At 40.1% G+C, this 18,969-nt stretch overlaps 2 protein-coding genes across 5 annotated transcripts; one reads left to right on the top strand and one right to left on the bottom strand.

Annotated features, from left to right (window-relative positions):
• The first annotated feature begins 1,799 nt into the window (after positions 1 to 1,799).
• On the top strand, positions 1,800 to 8,290 carry arg1 (arginase 1). Its single transcript, XM_028030307.1, has 9 exons — positions 1,800 to 1,856; positions 2,118 to 2,348; positions 2,437 to 2,509; positions 4,525 to 4,699; positions 5,688 to 5,847; positions 5,927 to 6,021; positions 6,097 to 6,201; positions 6,456 to 6,592; positions 6,692 to 8,290. The coding sequence occupies exons 1-9, from the start codon at positions 1,815 to 1,817 to the stop codon at positions 6,853 to 6,855; spliced, it is 1,182 nt and encodes a 393-aa protein (XP_027886108.1). The 5' UTR covers positions 1,800 to 1,814; the 3' UTR covers positions 6,856 to 8,290.
• LOC114152401 (prolyl 4-hydroxylase subunit alpha-1-like) lies at positions 7,554 to 18,588 on the bottom strand. 4 transcript variants are annotated; one of them, XM_028030306.1, is made up of 16 exons: positions 17,875 to 18,588; positions 17,029 to 17,115; positions 16,844 to 16,940; positions 16,551 to 16,702; positions 15,538 to 15,675; positions 15,194 to 15,448; positions 14,219 to 14,409; positions 13,964 to 14,140; positions 13,653 to 13,723; positions 13,247 to 13,312; positions 11,870 to 11,969; positions 11,686 to 11,739; positions 10,581 to 10,646; positions 10,414 to 10,482; positions 10,237 to 10,333; positions 7,554 to 9,745 (listed from the first exon to the last, which is right to left on the bottom strand). In XM_028030306.1, the coding sequence occupies exons 2-16, from the start codon at positions 17,111 to 17,113 to the stop codon at positions 9,675 to 9,677; spliced, it is 1,689 nt and encodes a 562-aa protein (XP_027886107.1). In that variant the 5' UTR covers positions 17,114 to 17,115; positions 17,875 to 18,588; the 3' UTR covers positions 7,554 to 9,674. The 4 variants fall into 4 exon arrangements, with proteins under 4 accessions (XP_027886107.1, XP_027886106.1, XP_027886105.1 ...); XM_028030305.1 differs by lacking the exon at positions 13,653 to 13,723 and having other exon boundaries at positions 13,247 to 13,317; XM_028030304.1 differs by lacking the exon at positions 13,247 to 13,312 and having other exon boundaries at positions 7,556 to 9,745; positions 18,139 to 18,581.
• Positions 18,589 to 18,969: the final 381 nt, after the last annotated feature.

Below are 18,969 nucleotides of genomic sequence, written 5' to 3'. Positions count from 1 at the left end.
CACCTCAACAAAAGAAAAGCTATCTATGCTGGCTTATTATGATGACTGATCTTCAATCTGTAATGACTTACTCTGTCTGACTCTTTGTGCAGCACATACAATTGCGTATTTGATAGGTATTTTCCTTTCGAACCTAAATAAAAGAAAGAACCACAGACAACGTATATGAATTTCATGTATAGCTTTTGCAAAAGGAGAAGGCTTTGAGAACTCTTGGGAGAAGGCTCTGAGAACCTTTCCTCCGAGGAATCCACAGAGCATTCTGGGCTCCCTTACAACGGCTCCTGTTTTTATTGTCTAAGAAGAACAGGCAAGGGGCAGTCAGGAAAAACAACAGAGGTCGTAAAGCTTCTAACCCAAACATCTAACAACCCAGGTCCAGATGTGATATCTGATCAAAGGTCTGAGCCCGGTTCAAATCTCGGTCAATACTGTCAAGAAAACAAAATACGACTGCTCACAGGTGGTTACTAAATTAGGGGGTGTTCTTGCAAGTTTAAAGTCTGAGAAACTCAGTGTTATCTATTTCCCGTAAAGTTGAACAGACAGTAGTGACCTCCAGGTCATTTAAAGAAGAGAACACTTTAAACAGAAAATCACAAAGATCTATAGACTTAATGTGAACTAGAGTAAGAAAATAAAATGATAATACCAAAAACTCTCTAACATTATTGACATTTTCATGTATTATCACAATTTTCATTATCTTTTGTGTGATTAATATAAACAATGTTTATTATAATCAAAAGAAGGGAATGGAATGGAAAATGTTATAATGTGCTCCTCACAACTCTTCTGCTTTAGGTATTTCTGCATCATCTTATCATGAGATTTTGTCAAGCTGCTCTCAAGACTTATGCAGTGTCATATAACAGCAGGGGAGAACTCCTCGATCCTGGAGACTATCTAAGTGTTACTTCCCCAAAGTAGAACTTATCTGCCCTCTTTAGCATGAAAATACAACCCCCTATCCTTAACAATAGACAAATGGCAAGACCATCTGTGTTGGGCTCCACAGAGTCCCTGGTACATAACAATCAGGGATTCACACCTATAGTCCATTCAAGTCTCTCTTCTCTGACCAGAACCTGTGAAAGAAAGCCAGATCCACTCTTAGTCAGAGTAGACTTGATAGACTCCTTTGACTCTGTATTTCTGTTCTCACCTTGCAAGGTTTTAATACATTTCTTATTTTCTTCTCATCCACACTCTTGTTAAAGTAATTTTTTCCACAACACTTTCTAAAAAAAACCATTGATCACTTCTCAAATCCAGTTTAAACCCATGCTGGCTGCAACCTGAAGTTATTTTACGGCAACTTTTTATTTCTAATATACAACGTACGTACAAGGTTTCCGTAGCCATGGTGTATGAATAAAACTGAGATTTTATCATCCTCTGAATTCAGGTTACACTTCAACAATTTAAGGATTTTAATTCATAATTCATATCATACTTTGTCCTTGGTTTTGCTCATCTATTTTCTGATGATGAATTTCAAATCTTTTTGTGGTGCCATATGATCGAAAACTGTAATAGTTTATCGTGGAAATAAGCTACCCTAATAACTTGGAAAATGAGTTCGTAGTCAGCAAATTGGATAAATTCATGCTTAGAATAGTTTGAAAAAAATTGGGTATGAAATTTAACAAGAGTCTGACATCTGTGCCACAAACTATCTTTGTCATATTATATTCGCAGAAACACAGTTTGCGTTCTTAGCAGCAAACGTTACTGACGTATAATTCTCCGGTAACCTTGTCAACAAGAGTCTCTAGGCAGTTGGGAGAAAGTTAACGGTTCATGAACACTGAATGTACTTTATACGCTTTGTACCTGGGGAAACTTTCGTCTTTGTAAGTGTTTGGAAGATACTTAGGCGTGTGCGTGTTTTCTTCTTTGGTGGATAAATGTAGAGCAGTGTAGCATGAAAAGGAATGTAATGTATTTTTTCTTAATATTTCAGCTTCATAAACGTTTTGAGTGTACCATTAAAGTGTGCGCGTGTTAGCTAGTAAGGTATTTTCCCTTCTGACGCCTCAAAAGCTAAATTTTATTTAAACACAACGACGTCTAGGACGTTAGTTAACTAAATGAGATTGTGACGCGCCTGTTAGGTCAGAGCGGTCAAGCCCCTGGAGTTTCCTCCTGCCCCTCTGACGTCACACAGAGTTTATGAGCGGCTCGCGGGCTTCCGCAGCCACCATCCGTCTGTCGGCATGAAAGGCGCGCGCACCCTGCAGCAGCTCTCGCTAACCGTGAAGCGGAGCCTTCATCATCATCATCATCCTCCTCCTCCTCTGCAGCACTCCGTGGGAATAATCGGAGCACCTTTCTCCAAGGGCCAGGTGAGAGCGTGTGCAGTGGACGTGTGGGGATGTGTGTGTGTGTGTGTGTGTGTGTGTGTCTGTTGACCAATGCGTGCGTGTGTTGCAGCCCAAGGATGGAGTGGAGTGTGCACCGAACAAGTTACGAGCAGCGGGACTCCTGGAGCGGCTACAGCAACAGGGTGAGAACTTTAAATAATTGAAAAATTAAGTGCTAAAAAGCTCAATTATTATATTTGTTTCTCGCTAATTACCTAAAGACTCACAAAACATTCGATTAATATGAGATTTTAAAAAAAAACAACAACAAAACACACCACTAAGCATGACAGCAGGCGATTAAATCTTGACAGTAACTTCAATTTATGTTTAACTTCCAGGAGGTAAATATTTACACAAACTTAATAAGTTTATGAATTCTTCCAAGTCACAGAATTAATGTTTCTTGGTTGGAAATAATAATAAAAAAAATACAATAAAAACAAGGATTTAGACGGAAAACGTCTATATCTTTGTTATCAATTAATTTGATTTAAAAAAAATTTACTTATTGCACTTTTTGTCATTTTTACTTCTTTTTTTTTTTTTTTACTATTTAATTGTACTTTTATTGATGGTCATTTTCCTCTCTCCTCCTGTTAGGTCCTTGCGTTATGCGTTTCTAAAACCTCTCTTACTGTTATTAATGTAAACATGTAAATATGACAGCCTGGCCTCCTGTCTGGTTAAACGTCTCTGTGAGGTTCAGTTCTGCTGTAACCACCTGCTGAGCTCAGGTTCAAGGTGAAATCAATCTGAAACTCCAGGAAAGTGAGTTCACTGTCCTTAGTGCTGATGGCGACATGGGTTGTCCTGTTTATATTCCCGTTATGGACAAACAGAAGGCACCAGCGCAATATAATTTTTTTTTTCTTTTCAGATGACTTGTCCCCAGACTTTTGTTTCACAATTTTTCTCATACACAAAAATGTTTTCCAAGGGAAAAAAACAAAAACACTGATCCATCTGAAAGTTGATAAGTTGCCTGTTAAAAAAACACCTTTTTGCAAGAAATCAACTACGGTCTGTTTAACTCTGAATAGGGTTAGTCAGTATAAAGAAAGGTTTGGTAATTATTGTGTTGCTTTTATATTATAAATATGTTTTTTTTATTATTATAATAGCAATTGCAGTGTATTATAAAGAAAAATTTAATTCATAATTCTTGCAGATGGCAGAGGTTTTTACTGTTATTGTCATTTCACTTTCCCATGTTTATGGAAAAGGATTAGAAAAGAAAAATAAATATTTCTAAAAAAAAATTTGGGGGGGGGGGATTTCTGAGATTAAATTCAGAATCCTTTTTTTTTTGTCAGTGATCTTCTTCCATACAAGTTTGTTCAATGTTCATCAATAAATATCATTATATTCTAATATATGAATACATCAAATGAGTGTGTGCTTTGTAGCAAGATAATTTTACAACTAAACTATTTAATTGTACGTTCTGTGACAGTCGGGCTCTGATTATATGCAACAACATAAATATTGTGATGCAATTACAAGTCAGATTTATGGGGTTCCATTAGATTCAGTACAAATGTAAAACATTTGAGTCCAAAATTTGAAGTTAGAGCTACAGTTTGGGGTATCAAGGATATTAGCAAGTTATTAACTGGTAAAAAAAAAAAAATCCTCCAAGCTTCTGGTTAGTCTGCTGGAACATTTCAAACTCTGACCTCCATCCTCCAGTAAAATACTGAGAAACAGATGAATGTACAGTTTCACGTCAGTCAGTGAATGGATCACTGTTTAAAGTTAATGATTTCCCAGGTTCCTGTACCGAACCACGCGTAATCTTTGATTTAAATTGTTTCTTCTGCTGATACTCATCCTGTTCTGAGAAGCTGAAGAGGTCCTTTGTGAGGGGATGTTGAAACTGAAACCAAAAGACCTCCAGCTAGGACACCGAGGCCTGAACAGACGTGTCCTCAGAGAGACATGTCCTCATACAATGTGTCCTCAGATGTTCAGTGTGACCGTCTAATGATGACGCATTTCATACTGTTTATCCTCTGTTTACAGGAAACAGACCTGTGCTAATGTTTGCACAAAAGGAAACTGTTCTGAGAAGCAAATGCTCAACGTCACATGAATTTGCAGAACACTTGATTCCTTCAGGTAACAAGAGAACCCAATGTTGACTCTGTGTGCTTAGGCTGTGCCGTGAAGGATTACGGGAACCTGACGTTTGAGAACGTCGCACTTGACGAGCCGGTCAAAGGGTCAAAAAGTGTCCGGACGGTGGGAAGCGCCAACCAGAGGCTGTCGGAGGCGGTGAAGGCAGTGAAGAGGGATGGGCACACCGCCGTGATGCTTGGAGGAGACCACAGGTCAGCTCATAGAAACGATCAACATCAGAACCACATCAGAACGCAGCTAGTGGCGTAGAAAATGTTCATAGAATCCAGGCCAAATGGAACATTTAATTTCCCTTTGGAATCAGTATTCTTCAAACCGGGCCGATGACCCTCACTTTGCCCCCGTCTTGGGACTGCCACTGAACGTAACACCTTTGTACGATACAAGTTTAGAACTCAAATCAGTTTGCAGGAGTGTATAGAAGTGAAAGCATGGATGAATGTTGCTAAAAAATAAACTGATTACTCAAATATTTACAGTTTAAAAGTTCCTGTCTATGGGTTGGAGCCATTTTCAGTTTAGTTGTTCGTTTAATGCAAACCTATCACGGGATATCCAGAAATATTAGATCAAAAATTGGGCTAATTTGAAACACTTTATTGAAAACAATATCTCTCTCCAGACTAAGAACAAGCGACAAAGGAGTTAACTGTGAAATATACCATTTAATAAGGCTTTTTAATGACATTTATGTATCAAATCTCAATCAGTCCCATAAAACATTGTCTTATCAGTCTTAAATCTATCAATAATCAAACCAAAGGGTCAGCCTTTGTTATCCAGTGGAAAGAAATTAGATTTGTATATTGTAAACCTTATTTGGAAAATGGTAGTGTTGACACTTTATTTAAAATTAATTATTGTATGATCTAGTGTTTATTAGTGAGTAGTTCCAAATGATTATGCAAACTAATCAATGGTAGATACAACACACCTTAAGAGTTAATGTATGTTTTCATCTTCATGCATCAGGACTTAGTCTACAATACCTTAGATATATCAGTTTGATGGTGAAACTTACTGTGGAAACAAAACGCACACATGCAATTAAAGCAGGTATCTTGATACTATTAATAGTAATTTTATTATAATATGTTGTTTCTCTTGAAAGAAAATATAAATGGCTTTGAAGGATTGATTTGATCCCGTTGGGTTGTCAAAACTGTTTTCCGTCCTCAGTCTCGCCATTGGCTCTATCCACGGTCACACCGCAGCCGTCGGCCCAGTAAGCGTTGTTTGGGTGGACGCTCACGCCGACATCCACACGCCGCTGTCCTCAAACACAGGAAACATTCATGGGCAGCCCATGTCGTACCTCCTATACGAGTTGCAGTCGAAGGTGAGCGCACCCCTTCCCGTCCATCCGAAATCACACCAACAACACAGAATGCATCAGATGTTCTTATTCTTCACCTCAGGTCCCCCCGTTACCAAACTTTTCCTGGATGAAGCCCTGTCTGTCGTCCCGGGATCTCGTCTACATCGGCCTGAGAGACGTGGATCCGGAGGAGCAGTGAGTCCGGCTGCCAGAAGGTCAGGAATTTAACCTTAAACACGTCTCTAAAACCTCAGGTCTTCCCCTCTACAGCTACATCATGAAGTTGCTGACGGTGAAGGCGTTCTCCATGACACAGGTGGATCAGCTGGGCGTGGCTAGAGTTATGGAGGAGACGTGCGATTACCTGTGGGACAGGTGAGTCTCACCTGGTGGACATTCAGGCTCAGATCAGTGTCACCTGCAGGAATTGTCTGCAGATTTCTGTTCGGGAAGGAGTACGATACCAAAACTACAGCACCATGTGGTACCGTCGGATAGTAACATGATGTTTCTGTTCTGCAAACTAAAGAACTAAGAACAACAAGAGACAACTGAGAAGGTTAGGTGACCCCATCCATAATTTCAAAAACTGTTTTCATTTGTTTTTTCTCTGGATTTTATGTTTGAAGATCTAAGAAACCGATCCACCTGAGCTACGACATTGACGCCATCGACCCCTCCGTTACCCCAGCAACAGGAACACCTGCGGTAGGAGGGCTCACCTACAGAGAGGGGATTTACATCACAGAGTACCTCTGTCAGACAGGTACAAGCAATGTTTGCTGCCACCTATAGGCAGCAACAGTAACTCCTCACATTAGTCCCTGTTGCATCATATTACCTAACAGAACCGGTCCGTCCTCAGGTCTGCTCTCGGCTGTGGACATGGTGGAGGTGAACCCTCTGAGGGGACGAACAGAGGACGACGTCCACTCTACCGTCAGCACGGCGGTCGACCTGCTGCTCGGATGTTTCGGACGTCGCCGGGAAGGAAACCATCTACCGGATTATTCCCTGCCAGAGCCGTAACAAAAACAATTCCTGTCTGTCTGCCAGGAGCCTGAACGCATCACACTGAGAAATACTTCACTATGAATTTAACTGCTGCTATGAGGCCTCGAGGTGGTCATCTTCCAGTTTTAAGAACTGAATCAGTTCACTGAACTTAAAAATGCACAAATGATGGCACATGTATAAACTTTTAATTATGTATTGTTGATTTATTGTTTTATCTATAAAAGGAGGAAAAAAAATCCTGTGTCGTCTTGTAACCGATTTTTCAACTCCAAAACGTTTTTGAAGCAAGAAAGAGAAACATTTGGTACAAGAACACTAAAATGTGTGTTAAAGTATTTAACATAAAAGCACAACCCAAAACCAAAAAATCTGCTTACTGACACAGAAAACCAACAAATATGAGACCTCAGAAAATACACCAAAGGGATGCAAAGGTTACCACAAAAAAAAAAAAAAAACCCAGAAGTAATTACAAGAGTTTTGGAGCTTACAAAAAAGCTCAAAACATGCTTTAAAACATGGAAAGAAACACATTAATATATTTTATCAGGATTTTATGTGGTAAACCAGCACAGAATACTGACAGACCAGGCAAGGAGAACATTAAACAGACAACCAGACCTACTACAGAGTAGATTAAATCATAGTAGACATTATTTCTATCTATGCATACATGGGTTTACCTGCAACAAATGAGATGAAGCCTCCCATCTGTGTTTCTGCAGAAATGTATACTTTATTCTCATCACTTCATGTTGAACATTATCATTACGTTATCAACATCATCTTTACATCACAGTTCTCTCATAGATACACAAAAATGATCACAGATTTTTCTTGCAAAATCACTTGGATGATAAAAAATATCAAATAAAATCATAACAAGCATTTACACACACCTGATCTGTAGTTGCCTCACAGAGTTAACTTGGTGTATTCTGGTATTGAAGTTCCCATAAAACAACCAGTATGGCAAGTTTGCTAATAGTTCTATCTTTTACAAAGGAAAATTAAGGCCTTTAAAATGTCTTAAATTCATTTTTTAAAAAGAAGTAAGTAAGCCTTAAATACATGAATCAAATGTCTTAAATGCTGTCTTAGCAGGACTATTTATTTCCTATATTCCATATTTTTTTTTGCTGGGCCATTAAGGTTACTGGTAACTCACTGCTAGCATAACCCTTTCTAGCTAGCTAGCTATATATAGTAATTTATTGGCAGTTGGCTGGATGAAATTTGGATATTTCTGAGGAGCTATAGGACTTAAATTTCCTTCTAAAAGGTCTTAAATTTGAACTACTGAAAGAAACCCTGTAAACGGGCCAGTCAGAAGCAAAGGATGCTTAATATATAGACCAAATCAGGAATGTTTTCACTCAAACTGACCTAATAAGTAATAATATGGAAAGTTGAAAATCAAACAGGGTCATTTGAAATGATGTTGGAAAAAAACCCAAACATTTTCAGAGTGCCAAAAATTGGGATTCTTACATTTCTTTTTGTTAGATCATACAACATCAGCACCTTATCTTTACTGTAATCAGAACTCAAGTGATCAGGTTGTTTTTTTTATCTGTTCCTGCAGAGTCACTGACGTGCAGGCTGAACTGGTCATAATGGGTGGGTAAATGTGGGGAAAATGTTTTTCACTGACTGGCGCACTAACATGATTCAAAACTTCTTTAGATCTCAAACATCCTAAGTAAAGCACCAGAAGATGAGATACAGTCAGAAACAGTCAATTAACACACACCAACATTATAAATACCGATCTATAAAACCCCTAATAAAATTCCTATTGGTTGTTTTAAAGTTTACTATTTATTCAATGAGGAGTGTGCAAACTGTTGGTGAGCAGTGGGCGGAGCTTAACCCATTCACTGCTCTCACTCTGCCCGTTGCATTATGTAGTTTTTTCATCAAAAACAATAACTAAAATGTCTGAGGTAAGCACATCATCAATGAGGTGAGAGGTTCTGCACTTACTCTGGAGTGGTTGTCAAGGTAACAGTCACAGAAGTTGAGGAGTTAAAGGAGTAACAGGAGGCAAACGAGTGTTTCTTGTCTGGAGTTAGTGATTCGTTCAGTGTCTGACGTAGAGCAAAGAACGCCGAGCAGGAACCCTCAATGTTCTGCCTCTGGAGTCACAAATACAGGAGTCGCCCCCTGCTGTCCGTTAGATTGAAGGTGCACTCGGAAATTCCAAATGTTTTCTTTTTTATCCCAAATGGAGCAATTTTGTGTCCAACTATCTATCAGCTCTGAGCAGACGGGATATTATTTTACTTGTTCTGGCATTAAAGGGTCAGTGTGTCTCAATTACTGACATCTGGTGGTCAAGGTGAGAATAGCACCCATGTCCAACATCAACTACCTGCTACCAGGGAAGTTGAACGAGTTCCCACACTAAATTCTCATGAGGCTGATCCATGATAATGTTCTTAAGTTAATTACAACCCTTAATACACTTTAACTAGCATTAGCAGTGTCCTGTGACACAAGTAAAAAAAACAAAAAACATTCAGCAACTTGATTCATTTAACAAAGCATCTTGTTCCAAAACTTTTTAGTATTGACTAAATTAATTTTAAAGCATGTTTGGATTGGACTGGATTGATTTAATGACAGGAGAGCGCTTGGAGTTCTTTGTTCCAGACACACCTGAGGACCAGCTGAAACCTGAACATGCAATTAAGGCAGCAGCTCCCTGATCTATTCACACACACATACACACACACACTGGATAAAGTAAAAAGCATCAGATCAGAGGAGAAGCGTTCCGTTTCTCAGTAAGTGCCAGAAGAACGGGATGAGGAGAAGATAAACGAGCGTCACTCGGTCCAGTGAAGGTCGCAGCGCCTTCTGAACTCCTGTCCCCGTTCGTGCATCCATTTGTTGGAAACTGCAGGAGAAAGTTTGCCTGAGCGTGTGGACGTTTATTCAGACAGACATCATTCCGCTAATGTCGAAAAAACACAGTTCTGCATGTGCTGCGTTTCCATTCTTTTTAGAAACGCAATTAAAATCACAAGTGAATAAGTTAGTTCACACCATAAGTAATTAAAAAACATGCCGCGCCATTATCCTCCTACCATTTTCTGTCATCTTCTTCGTCTTTTCCGCCAGTAGTAACATCCAGTTGTTGATCTTATGACTCGTGACGTGAAAATAGTGTTTCAATTGCAGTTTTACCAAAGAACCACCTCATTCTAGCTCAAAAATTATTTAGCGAAAAAAGTTCTTTTGAAAAGGCATGTAAAAAACCGCTACCGTATTTATTTGGAAATAAATACGAATTTATTTTCATAATTCCAATTTGAGCAATTATATGGATAACTGAATCGTAGCTGGGGGGAAAAAAAAAAACGTTTTCGGGGATGAGGCAGAACTTACCCCACTTGTTTCCCAGCAGTACCGGGCAGGCGGCGTGTCGGGTCCTGTAGTCCCCCTCTCCACTGGGATACAGGTTGAACCAAAACACCGCCGAGCCCTGCAGCGGCACGGTCACACGACCCAGCAGGTCAAGGCGAAGAAATGTCCGATTAACCAGCAGATGGCATGTCAACTCACCTTTTTTGGTTGAACAGCAGCACCGATGTCGGTGAAGACAGTGGCGCCCCCTGCCTGCACGTCGCTCATCTGCAGCGGGAAGGAGGAAGACGGTCAGCTGAGATTCTGAGAAGGTGAGGACTAAAACAGAAATGAGGGCTTCACGGAAAACCGAGCAGAGGACTGACGTAGAGCAGCCAGGTGGCGATCCGGTTCCCGGTTCCCAACTCCTCGAACGCGTCCGGCTCATCTTTCTGCAACACAGACATTGAACGTTGACACGGTCGGATCTCTACTGGTCAGTGACCTGCAGCCAAACAGGTGGGAATAAGTCGATATTTCTTAGTGGTGAAACAAACTAAGAAAGCTGAGCTGCTGCTAGCCACGAGCTGGGAGTTTCTGTTCACACGTACATCCACAGGTTGGCGATGAGAGAAAATATTTGCCAATTTTCTTTTTACTGAGCTCAGATTTTAAAGCAGTTTAGATGTTCACCCGTACTCAAGAGTTTTCTATTAAATTTGTGATTCTTCTGAATAAATCAAGAGATTAAATAATGTCCTCTTAAAAGAAACATCAGTGAACCAACAGAAAACAAAACATATCCATTTGGATTAAAGTGTAAATGGCGTACAGTGTACCCAATGTTATGTTTTAAATATGTTGTTGTAATAATGATTATTATTAAAATGGGGATAAAAGGAATACTAAGAATGCATTCAAGCACTGACTAAATAAAATTTAAAAAAAATTAAATACAGTGATTCAATTTGATTATTTATTAAAATACAAAAATAAAAAATACTTAGACATTTAATGGTTCATACAAATAGGGAAAAATACAAAAATAAGAAATGATCATGTGTTTTTGCAATTGTATTATAATTATATCCAATAATGCCGTTATTGATATTGAACTAAATATGCAAATTTAAAGAAAAACAAAAAACAAATTAGATTAAGTTGTGGTTAATTTAAAAAGAAAAAAAAACAAGTATTACATCTGTTTGCAATTTTTGAAATTTGTATTGTTATTGTTTTCAATAAGAAGAAAACTTAAAAATCGGACTTCTTTTATTGTAACGTATATTTATTTTCCACGATTCAACTTGAAACTCTGGAAAGTTGGCTAGAATTTGGAAATAGAAAGTTTTAATAATACTAAAAATAATAGATCTTGCAGACAAACAAAAACTGTTCATTAAATAACTTCTGATTCTCCAGTTGTCAATGTTTAATTTCCAGCCGCCGTGGAAGAGTCCCTAAGAGGACAGAGAGTCCACGTTTATTTACCCGTCCGAAGTCGAAATGAGGTTCATACTGCCCTCCTACTCCGTAGTTGGCCACCTGCAGGAAACACACAACGAGCACACGGCTGTTTATGTCCCTGTGAAGTTCTGAAAACGGTCTGAAGGAAACACAAGAAGCTCTGAACGGATGATTCAGGTGTTTCTAAATCCGACAGGCGAGCCGCTACCTGCAGGTCCTCGGCCGTGCTGACATCCAGCCCCGTGATGTCCTCGATCCTCCGGTTGATTTTATCCACGACGGGATGCTCGTACGCTCCGAGCCAGGCGCTGACAGACGGAAGACACAGAGACGGAGAGAGGTGAGTGTGGACGGAGGCCACAGAGACACACAGCAGAGCGTCTGGACGGTGATGAGGAGATAACGGCAAGCGGAGGCGTTGGCAGGGAAGGGATGGACGTGGATTAAACGTGGGACGGCAGCACCCGACGGAGCCGAAGAGTCACACATTTCAAACGTCTGTTCATGTACAGACCATCAGTCGGGCGTTACATTATGACCACCTGTCAGTGGGAGCGGGGTGGGGGGGAGAGTCAGGTGAGCTTCCCAAATCTGATACACATTTTAGTGACAGAAAAGGTCAAGTTCAGGCAAAAGAAATGAGAACATCATGGTTATAAGAAGGAAAGAGAAAAAAGGGGAAACTGACAGAATCACTACAGACTGGCCAATAAATTAATTCTATCTATTGATAAAAATTTTTGTTTTATAGATTTAATTTTTGGAATATCTGGATTTATTTTCTCTCCCCGATAGTACAGAGTGATGTTAACCAGCCCAGGGCGTCCATCTTTTTTGACAAGTGTGTTTTTACAGATTCTATTTATTTGGACTTTGAATTCAGGTGAACTCTATGATGGAATAGTAAAGCCAGGCTACAATTTTTTTATATATATTTTTGATTACGTGAATAAAGTCATGATATTTAAAAAAAATAATAAAATACAGTCGTTTATGAGGAACGTTGAGCATCTTGTTCAGCACTGGTTGTACAGATAAGGAAATACTTTACCTTTTGACACATTGGCATCAAATTATTATCGGCTCTTTCGAAGAAAATCACACGGCCTGAGGTGGTCACGGTTGATAACTCGAAGATTTTTTCCCCTCAAAATTGTAACACTTTTCTGGTAAAATTGTGTATTTATTCTGACAAGACTACGACTCTATTCTGTTAATTTAGTAGCCGAGCGCTTACTGAGCTTAGTACTGCGTCATACAATAGAGACGATGACTCTAGTACGAGCTGCTATTTTCTGTTTATAATTTCGTTTTTCAGAAAAGAAAGCAACGAGGAAAAAAACGATTAAAATTGGATCTGGTTCTGGAAAAAAAAAAAAAAAATAAAATAAAAATCGGCGAGCCTCACTGAAAAAAAAAAATCTTCAGAGACGTCCACGAGGAGACAGGTCAGGTGGTCATAATGTTCTGGCTGCTCAGTACGGAGGGGTAAGTATGTGTTAACAGAGAAGTACGACGTTTGGATCAGCACCTCCTCCTGGTCTCTCTAGAACCCAGAGCTTCCCCAGTCTCTGGTTCTTCTTACCTCTTAGAGACTCTGTAATGAGCTGTGGTCAGTGTGCCTGTCTGAGGGTCATGCACCGTGGCCCGTCTGAGCTGATCCGGCCATCAGGTTGCATCATCACAGAGATGAAGACAGAGGAAAAAGATGGCAACAGAGACAAGGACAGAGACAGGAAGAGGCAGATCACTACCCGCCGCTCGGCTTCCTTCTTGGCAGGAGCTAAACTCTAACCTAGCCGGAAGCGGTTGAAACGCCCGAACCAGCTAAAAACGACAAACATCCACTCCCTGATGTGGATTTCTTCTTCTTTTTTTTTGGGGGGGGGGGAGACTCTGACTGTAGGTCACAGTGAGAGGAACCTTCTGAGTTTTGACATCAGCCAGGACAGCAGGAAGGAAGGCGACACAGAGAGAAGGACGTCCGTTACCTCTTACTGATGCGGTACTGGGCCGTTTCCAGGACGCCCGTGGTGGGGTTGGAGATGGTGGCTCGTCGGAGCTGTGAAGCCAACCGGCCCAGAGTTACAGGGAGACACAGACCCACTCCCTGCTTCTCTGAGTAATCTGCCTGTAAAAACCTGCTAGTCTGTCTGGCGTTTGTTTTTTTTGTTTTTACCAAACAAGGAGCTAAAGTATTCATAATCCTTGAATTTTTTTTTACATTCTGTCCCCTGGAATGTGTTTGGATTCAGGTTGGAGCAAACAGACGGGCGGTGTAAATCAGTAAGCATCTTCTCACCCTGGGTTTGGCCAGCTCCTTCACCTTCTCCATGTCTCTGTCCGACACGATGTCGTGGTAACGGACGATGTGAGGGCTGTCCCACTCGTCTTCCTGCTTTAGCGGTCCTATTACGAACCTGGGGTGCCGGCCGTTGTCGTAGTAGCGACAGAAGAGGCGGCTCTGCCTGCGGGGAGTCTGACGGGAAGAAGGGAGAAAGTGAAAGGAATCCTCACTGTCGACACGAAGGAGAGCGTCGAGTTTCGGTCGGCTCACCATCCGGACGCCTTCGCCCCGACACAGCTTCTCGTACTGCTTCCTCTCTGGCAGGTAGTCGTCACGGCGACCTCGGTTCTCCTTCCACATCCTCCGCTCCTCGTCGTTGTCGTCGACCTCCAGCTTCTTCTGTTTGGACAGCTGGTACTCAAAGTACTTCAGGTTCCCGTTGGCCCGCTGGTGTGACGGGTCTAACGGGACAGAACCAGAATTTTAGCGCCAGCCTTTATGCATTTTGCAAAATATAAATAACCAGTTTAAATCTATTACACGCCGTAATAAATAATTATACCGTGCTTCCTTTAGTTCTTATCTTAAATATATTAGGTTTTACATGTTTTTGCTTACTTTATATGACTTTAATGTCTTTCTTACCAATATGTAAAGCGAACACATTTTTAAAACTAAGACTAAAACCAAGACTTTATTAAGGAATTAGTTATTCAATAAATATCATGTTATACTAATGAAATTAATAAATTTTTAACTATAGCTATTTTATTAATACTCCGTTACATGTAAAAACAAAATTTTTAAAAGGGCAGTATTATGTAAAATTGACTTTTCTGAGCTTCACATCTTGTTATAATGTTAATAGAGGAGTGCTGTTGTGTTGACTTCCTGAAGGCGGAGTTTCAGAAAGACCTGGAGTTTTTAAAGAGACAGATCCCCAATTTCAGGGCATTAAATTCCTGAAGTCAAATTTCTTTTAAGTCATATTTGATAAATATGGCATTTTTTATAACAATTGATGCTAACATATTTGCCTGATTGTGCTATAAAATGGCAATATGTACCTGGAAAAGACAAAATACTGCCCCTTTAATATATGTGTGAAGTAAATCACATTTTTAATATTAGAAATGATTAACAAACATTTTTGAGTAAAAAGTGCAGATTTCATATCTTTCATATCAGATTTCTGATAAATTTTATCCGCGTTATGTAACCTTAGCAGTTCTGGTGCTAACCAACCGAGTTCTAGAAGTTTCTTGGTGAACGCAAGCGCTCTCTCCAGCTCCCCCTGCTGGTAGACGGAGTAGCTCAGGTAGTCCAGGATGGCGATGGCGTCCACGACGCTGGACTCCTCCCCCTGCTCCAGCTGCTTTAAGGCCTGGGCCATCCACAGCTCCGTGTGGTAATAATCCACGTCGGAATACGCCACCTTTCCCAGGTCGTAGCAGTCTTCCACGGTCAGGACGCTGCTCGTCGTGGCCACCGAAGACGAGCCTGAGATACAGGAAACCAGAGAGCCGCCATCACCACAAAGCTGCTAACTAGTCACCGGTTTTTCCAGCTGTGACCCGAAATCAGCTGACCCGGCAGCCGTCCGCTGGAGATGGTCTCCGTGTCCAGTTTGTAGGTGTCCTGGAGCCTCATCAGAGCTTTCGCCGCTCCGGTCTGGTCGTCGTCGTTGGGGAAGCGTTGCCTCTGGATGGTGAGGTTGGAGACAAACGCTGGAAGAAAAACAGAAAAGTAGCTAAAGCTCTTTTTCTTTATCCATTATAGCCAACACTGAACAAAATACTGAATTAAAGAAGAATTAAGACTGAAGGACATGAGTAAAAATAGATTAAATACACACAGAGACCTGAGGGGAACATAATTAAAAATAAAATTAATATCTTATACAGGATTAAAATCCAAAGCAAAATTGGGCTGAAACAATTATTCAGGATTAATCGATCAACTAATTTAGTAACCTATTAACCATTACCTGGAGTGCATACAGACTCAAAATGGGCCATTTGCTGAAAGAATAACACACTCACAGCTGTAATTAAGTCAAAACCGTACACAAATATAAACATTTTTGCATTTAACATAAAAAAAAAAAAATATCTGTAAATATGTTTGACCCAGAATTCCTCAAGTGGCAGAGTTTTAGCTTCACCTGATTCAATTTCGGTAAAATAATCTCCTATTAAACATGTTTTACTATCCAATTATTAATTTGTTAATCCCAAAAAATAATCGACAGCTCAACCGTACGCTGTATTGGTGTTAAGTCAAGCAGAACGGGCTGTGCTATAAATGGAATACGTTACTGCGCTACAATACACAGTAGAAAATAAAATAAGATGTTTATTTTCTTATTTAAAACAGGAATTGAATTATTTATTAGCATTTTTAATACTGTATAAAAAGGCCTAATTGATTGAATGACAAATTTGCTGACTTTTTCATTGCCAATTCTTTTTTTATTGGATTAATCGTCAAAGTAATCCAAAGAATAATCGATTACTCAAAGTTTGCAGGACAATAATGTTGTGTTCAAAGGAAGACAGAGAGAAAAGTGTGTGTGTGTGTGTGTGTGTGTGTGTGTGTTCACCATCCGACACGTCAGTCAGCACCAGGCTCTCTAGCTCCGCCCACTCCGTGTTGAGCCTCTTTATCAGTTTGAAGGCGTTCACCGGGTGACCCAGGAAACCCTCGGGATCCTGAGAACCGGCAGTCGAGAGCGCGTCCAGCCTGTCCGCCCACCTGAAGGCACACACAAACACACACTGGCGAATGAGACGTATGGAGTCGTGGTTTTCCCAGAATGGCTTACTTCACATTCCAACAACGCTAGAGGTAAAACAAAAAGAACTGTGAGCCGTACATCTCGGACAGAAACCTCACCGCTTGATTCGCTGCAGTTTGTCCTCCTCTGCTCTGATGTAGTCCTTCAGCGAAGACACCAGGTCCCTCTCCACGAACAGAAGGTCCGTCATGTGTCCTGAGGGAAAAAATCAAAACAAAACAATAAACACAGTTAACTTGAGGAGAAAGACACAGTTGGACCTTTTGAGGAAGGAGGAACTCACCGATGGAAGTGAAGAAGTCACTGTGAGCCGAGACGGAAGTGAAGAGGAGCAAGAGGACCGTGCAGCAGTGACGGAGCTTCGCCATGTCTGCAGATAATGCACAGGATCTAGTTAGAACTAACTCGGGGTTGGGAGTTGGATCCAGGTTCTGCCTCAGGATCAGGGTTCAGCTAAAGAAGACAAACTACATCCAGAACGACTGAAACAAAAAGTCTGTCTGGTAGCTTTGACAAACCAGTACAGAAAGTTTACTTGAGTCTTTTTGAAAGTTTTAAATAAAGTGATTAAATTCAAGACTTTAAGGTCTTGCATAACCCCATAATTAATATTTCAGTTGTAATTCTCATACTGGATACAGTTTTTCCTTTCACTTAACTTTCCATGATTATGCTTGGATACAGCGCTTTTTCTCCCAATGTTGCAACATGCCCAATTTGAAGAGGATCTCAATGACAAATGTTAAGTAATCAGTCTGGTCAATTATTATGCAGACTGTAAAATAATTTAATTATTTTTTATTCTAATGTAATCTAAAAAATGTTGGGAAAAAAACAAAACAAAAAAAACCCCTAATATTTTGTTAGCTTTAAGCCACAATAATCACAATATTTGGAAATTAACCCTCGAAATATTTATCAATTTGTGGGGATAAATCATTATATTATACATGTTTTACTATTTAATAGATCCAAAACAAATAAAACCATCAACAGGACAATTTTTTAAAAACTTATGTTCAGTTTCTCCGTCTCTGAGCTGCAGATTAAACAGTACTTGGGTTCTGGTTCCACTTCCAGTCCTCTTTGGACCTCACCTGAACCTGACTCACCTGTCCAGAACTCTCACCTGAACAGGAAGTTTGAGAAACTGCACATCTAAACGGGACCAAAACGGCTGGTGTTTCTGAGCAGGAAAGAACGTTCTGGATTCTGAACCAGTCAGTCTGCTCCAGTTCCAAATGCTGTTCAGAACCGGTTCGAAGCCGCCCGGTTCGGTTCTATGGCACGACTGACTCGTGCTGTTTGGACCGTGAATCTGAAAATGTGGAGCGAATGAAACTAACTAAATCCCAGAGATTTTCTCAGGACGTCCAGCTGACTGGAAACGAACCTCATCCTGTTCTTCCTTTCCACACAGCGGTAAACCCAGTGTTCTACCGCCACCTGGTGGACTGGAGCTGCCTCTGCTCCCTCCTCTGTGGGAATCCCCAGCTGTTCCTGCCTCAAAGACAAACTGACGGACTTATTTATGAACTTTAGACACACCGGGTTACTTCTTGCTATCACTATTCGGGTAGAAATATTTAGAGTTTCAGTTCAAACACCCCCACGGCACCGTTTCTATCGTTACCGTAAGCTAATGTTTCCTCCGAGTAAATATCCGGCATTTAAATGCATCCGAATACACATCCCAAGTATTGCATATTAAGTTTCACCAAATGGCTGGTTTTATTTTAGATTATTTTATCAGAACAACGCGGCAGAAGTGAACTATGATAGCTACATTACATTTCAAGGTGTAATATGGAGAAGTGCCACAACTAACAGAAAACTGGGGATACTCTGCAAAATAAAAGTAAAATTGTTCAGATAAAGTTAGAATTAAAGTTTTTTTCACATCTTTTTAATGCTTTAAGTGTAATCATTAAATTTTCTAATAACTATTTTCTGTTCTAATTTGTTTTTGCTAAGCCAATCAGTTTTCTCTCCTTTTATAGATCCTTTCAGATTTCTTTTTCTCCTCGTTTCACCCAAGCTTGCAAAAGAGATGCAGTTGTAATTATTACAAATGGTGGTAAAATATTGTTCTTTTTACTTAATTATTTAGCTTTTTTTTGTATTAGTTTTTCACATAAAATTCCAATAAAATGCATAATAGTCCCCCGATCACTTTTATGAACAATGCATTGAATTGAGCTGCCAGGTTAAAACATTTGGAACT

This window comes from Xiphophorus couchianus, chromosome 10, assembly GCF_001444195.1.
Source record: "Xiphophorus couchianus chromosome 10, X_couchianus-1.0, whole genome shotgun sequence".
Classification (NCBI taxonomy): domain Eukaryota; kingdom Metazoa; phylum Chordata; class Actinopteri; order Cyprinodontiformes; family Poeciliidae; genus Xiphophorus; species Xiphophorus couchianus.
The sequence above is the reverse complement of the archived record's forward strand: the minus strand, read 5'-3'. Positions and strand labels throughout refer to the sequence as shown.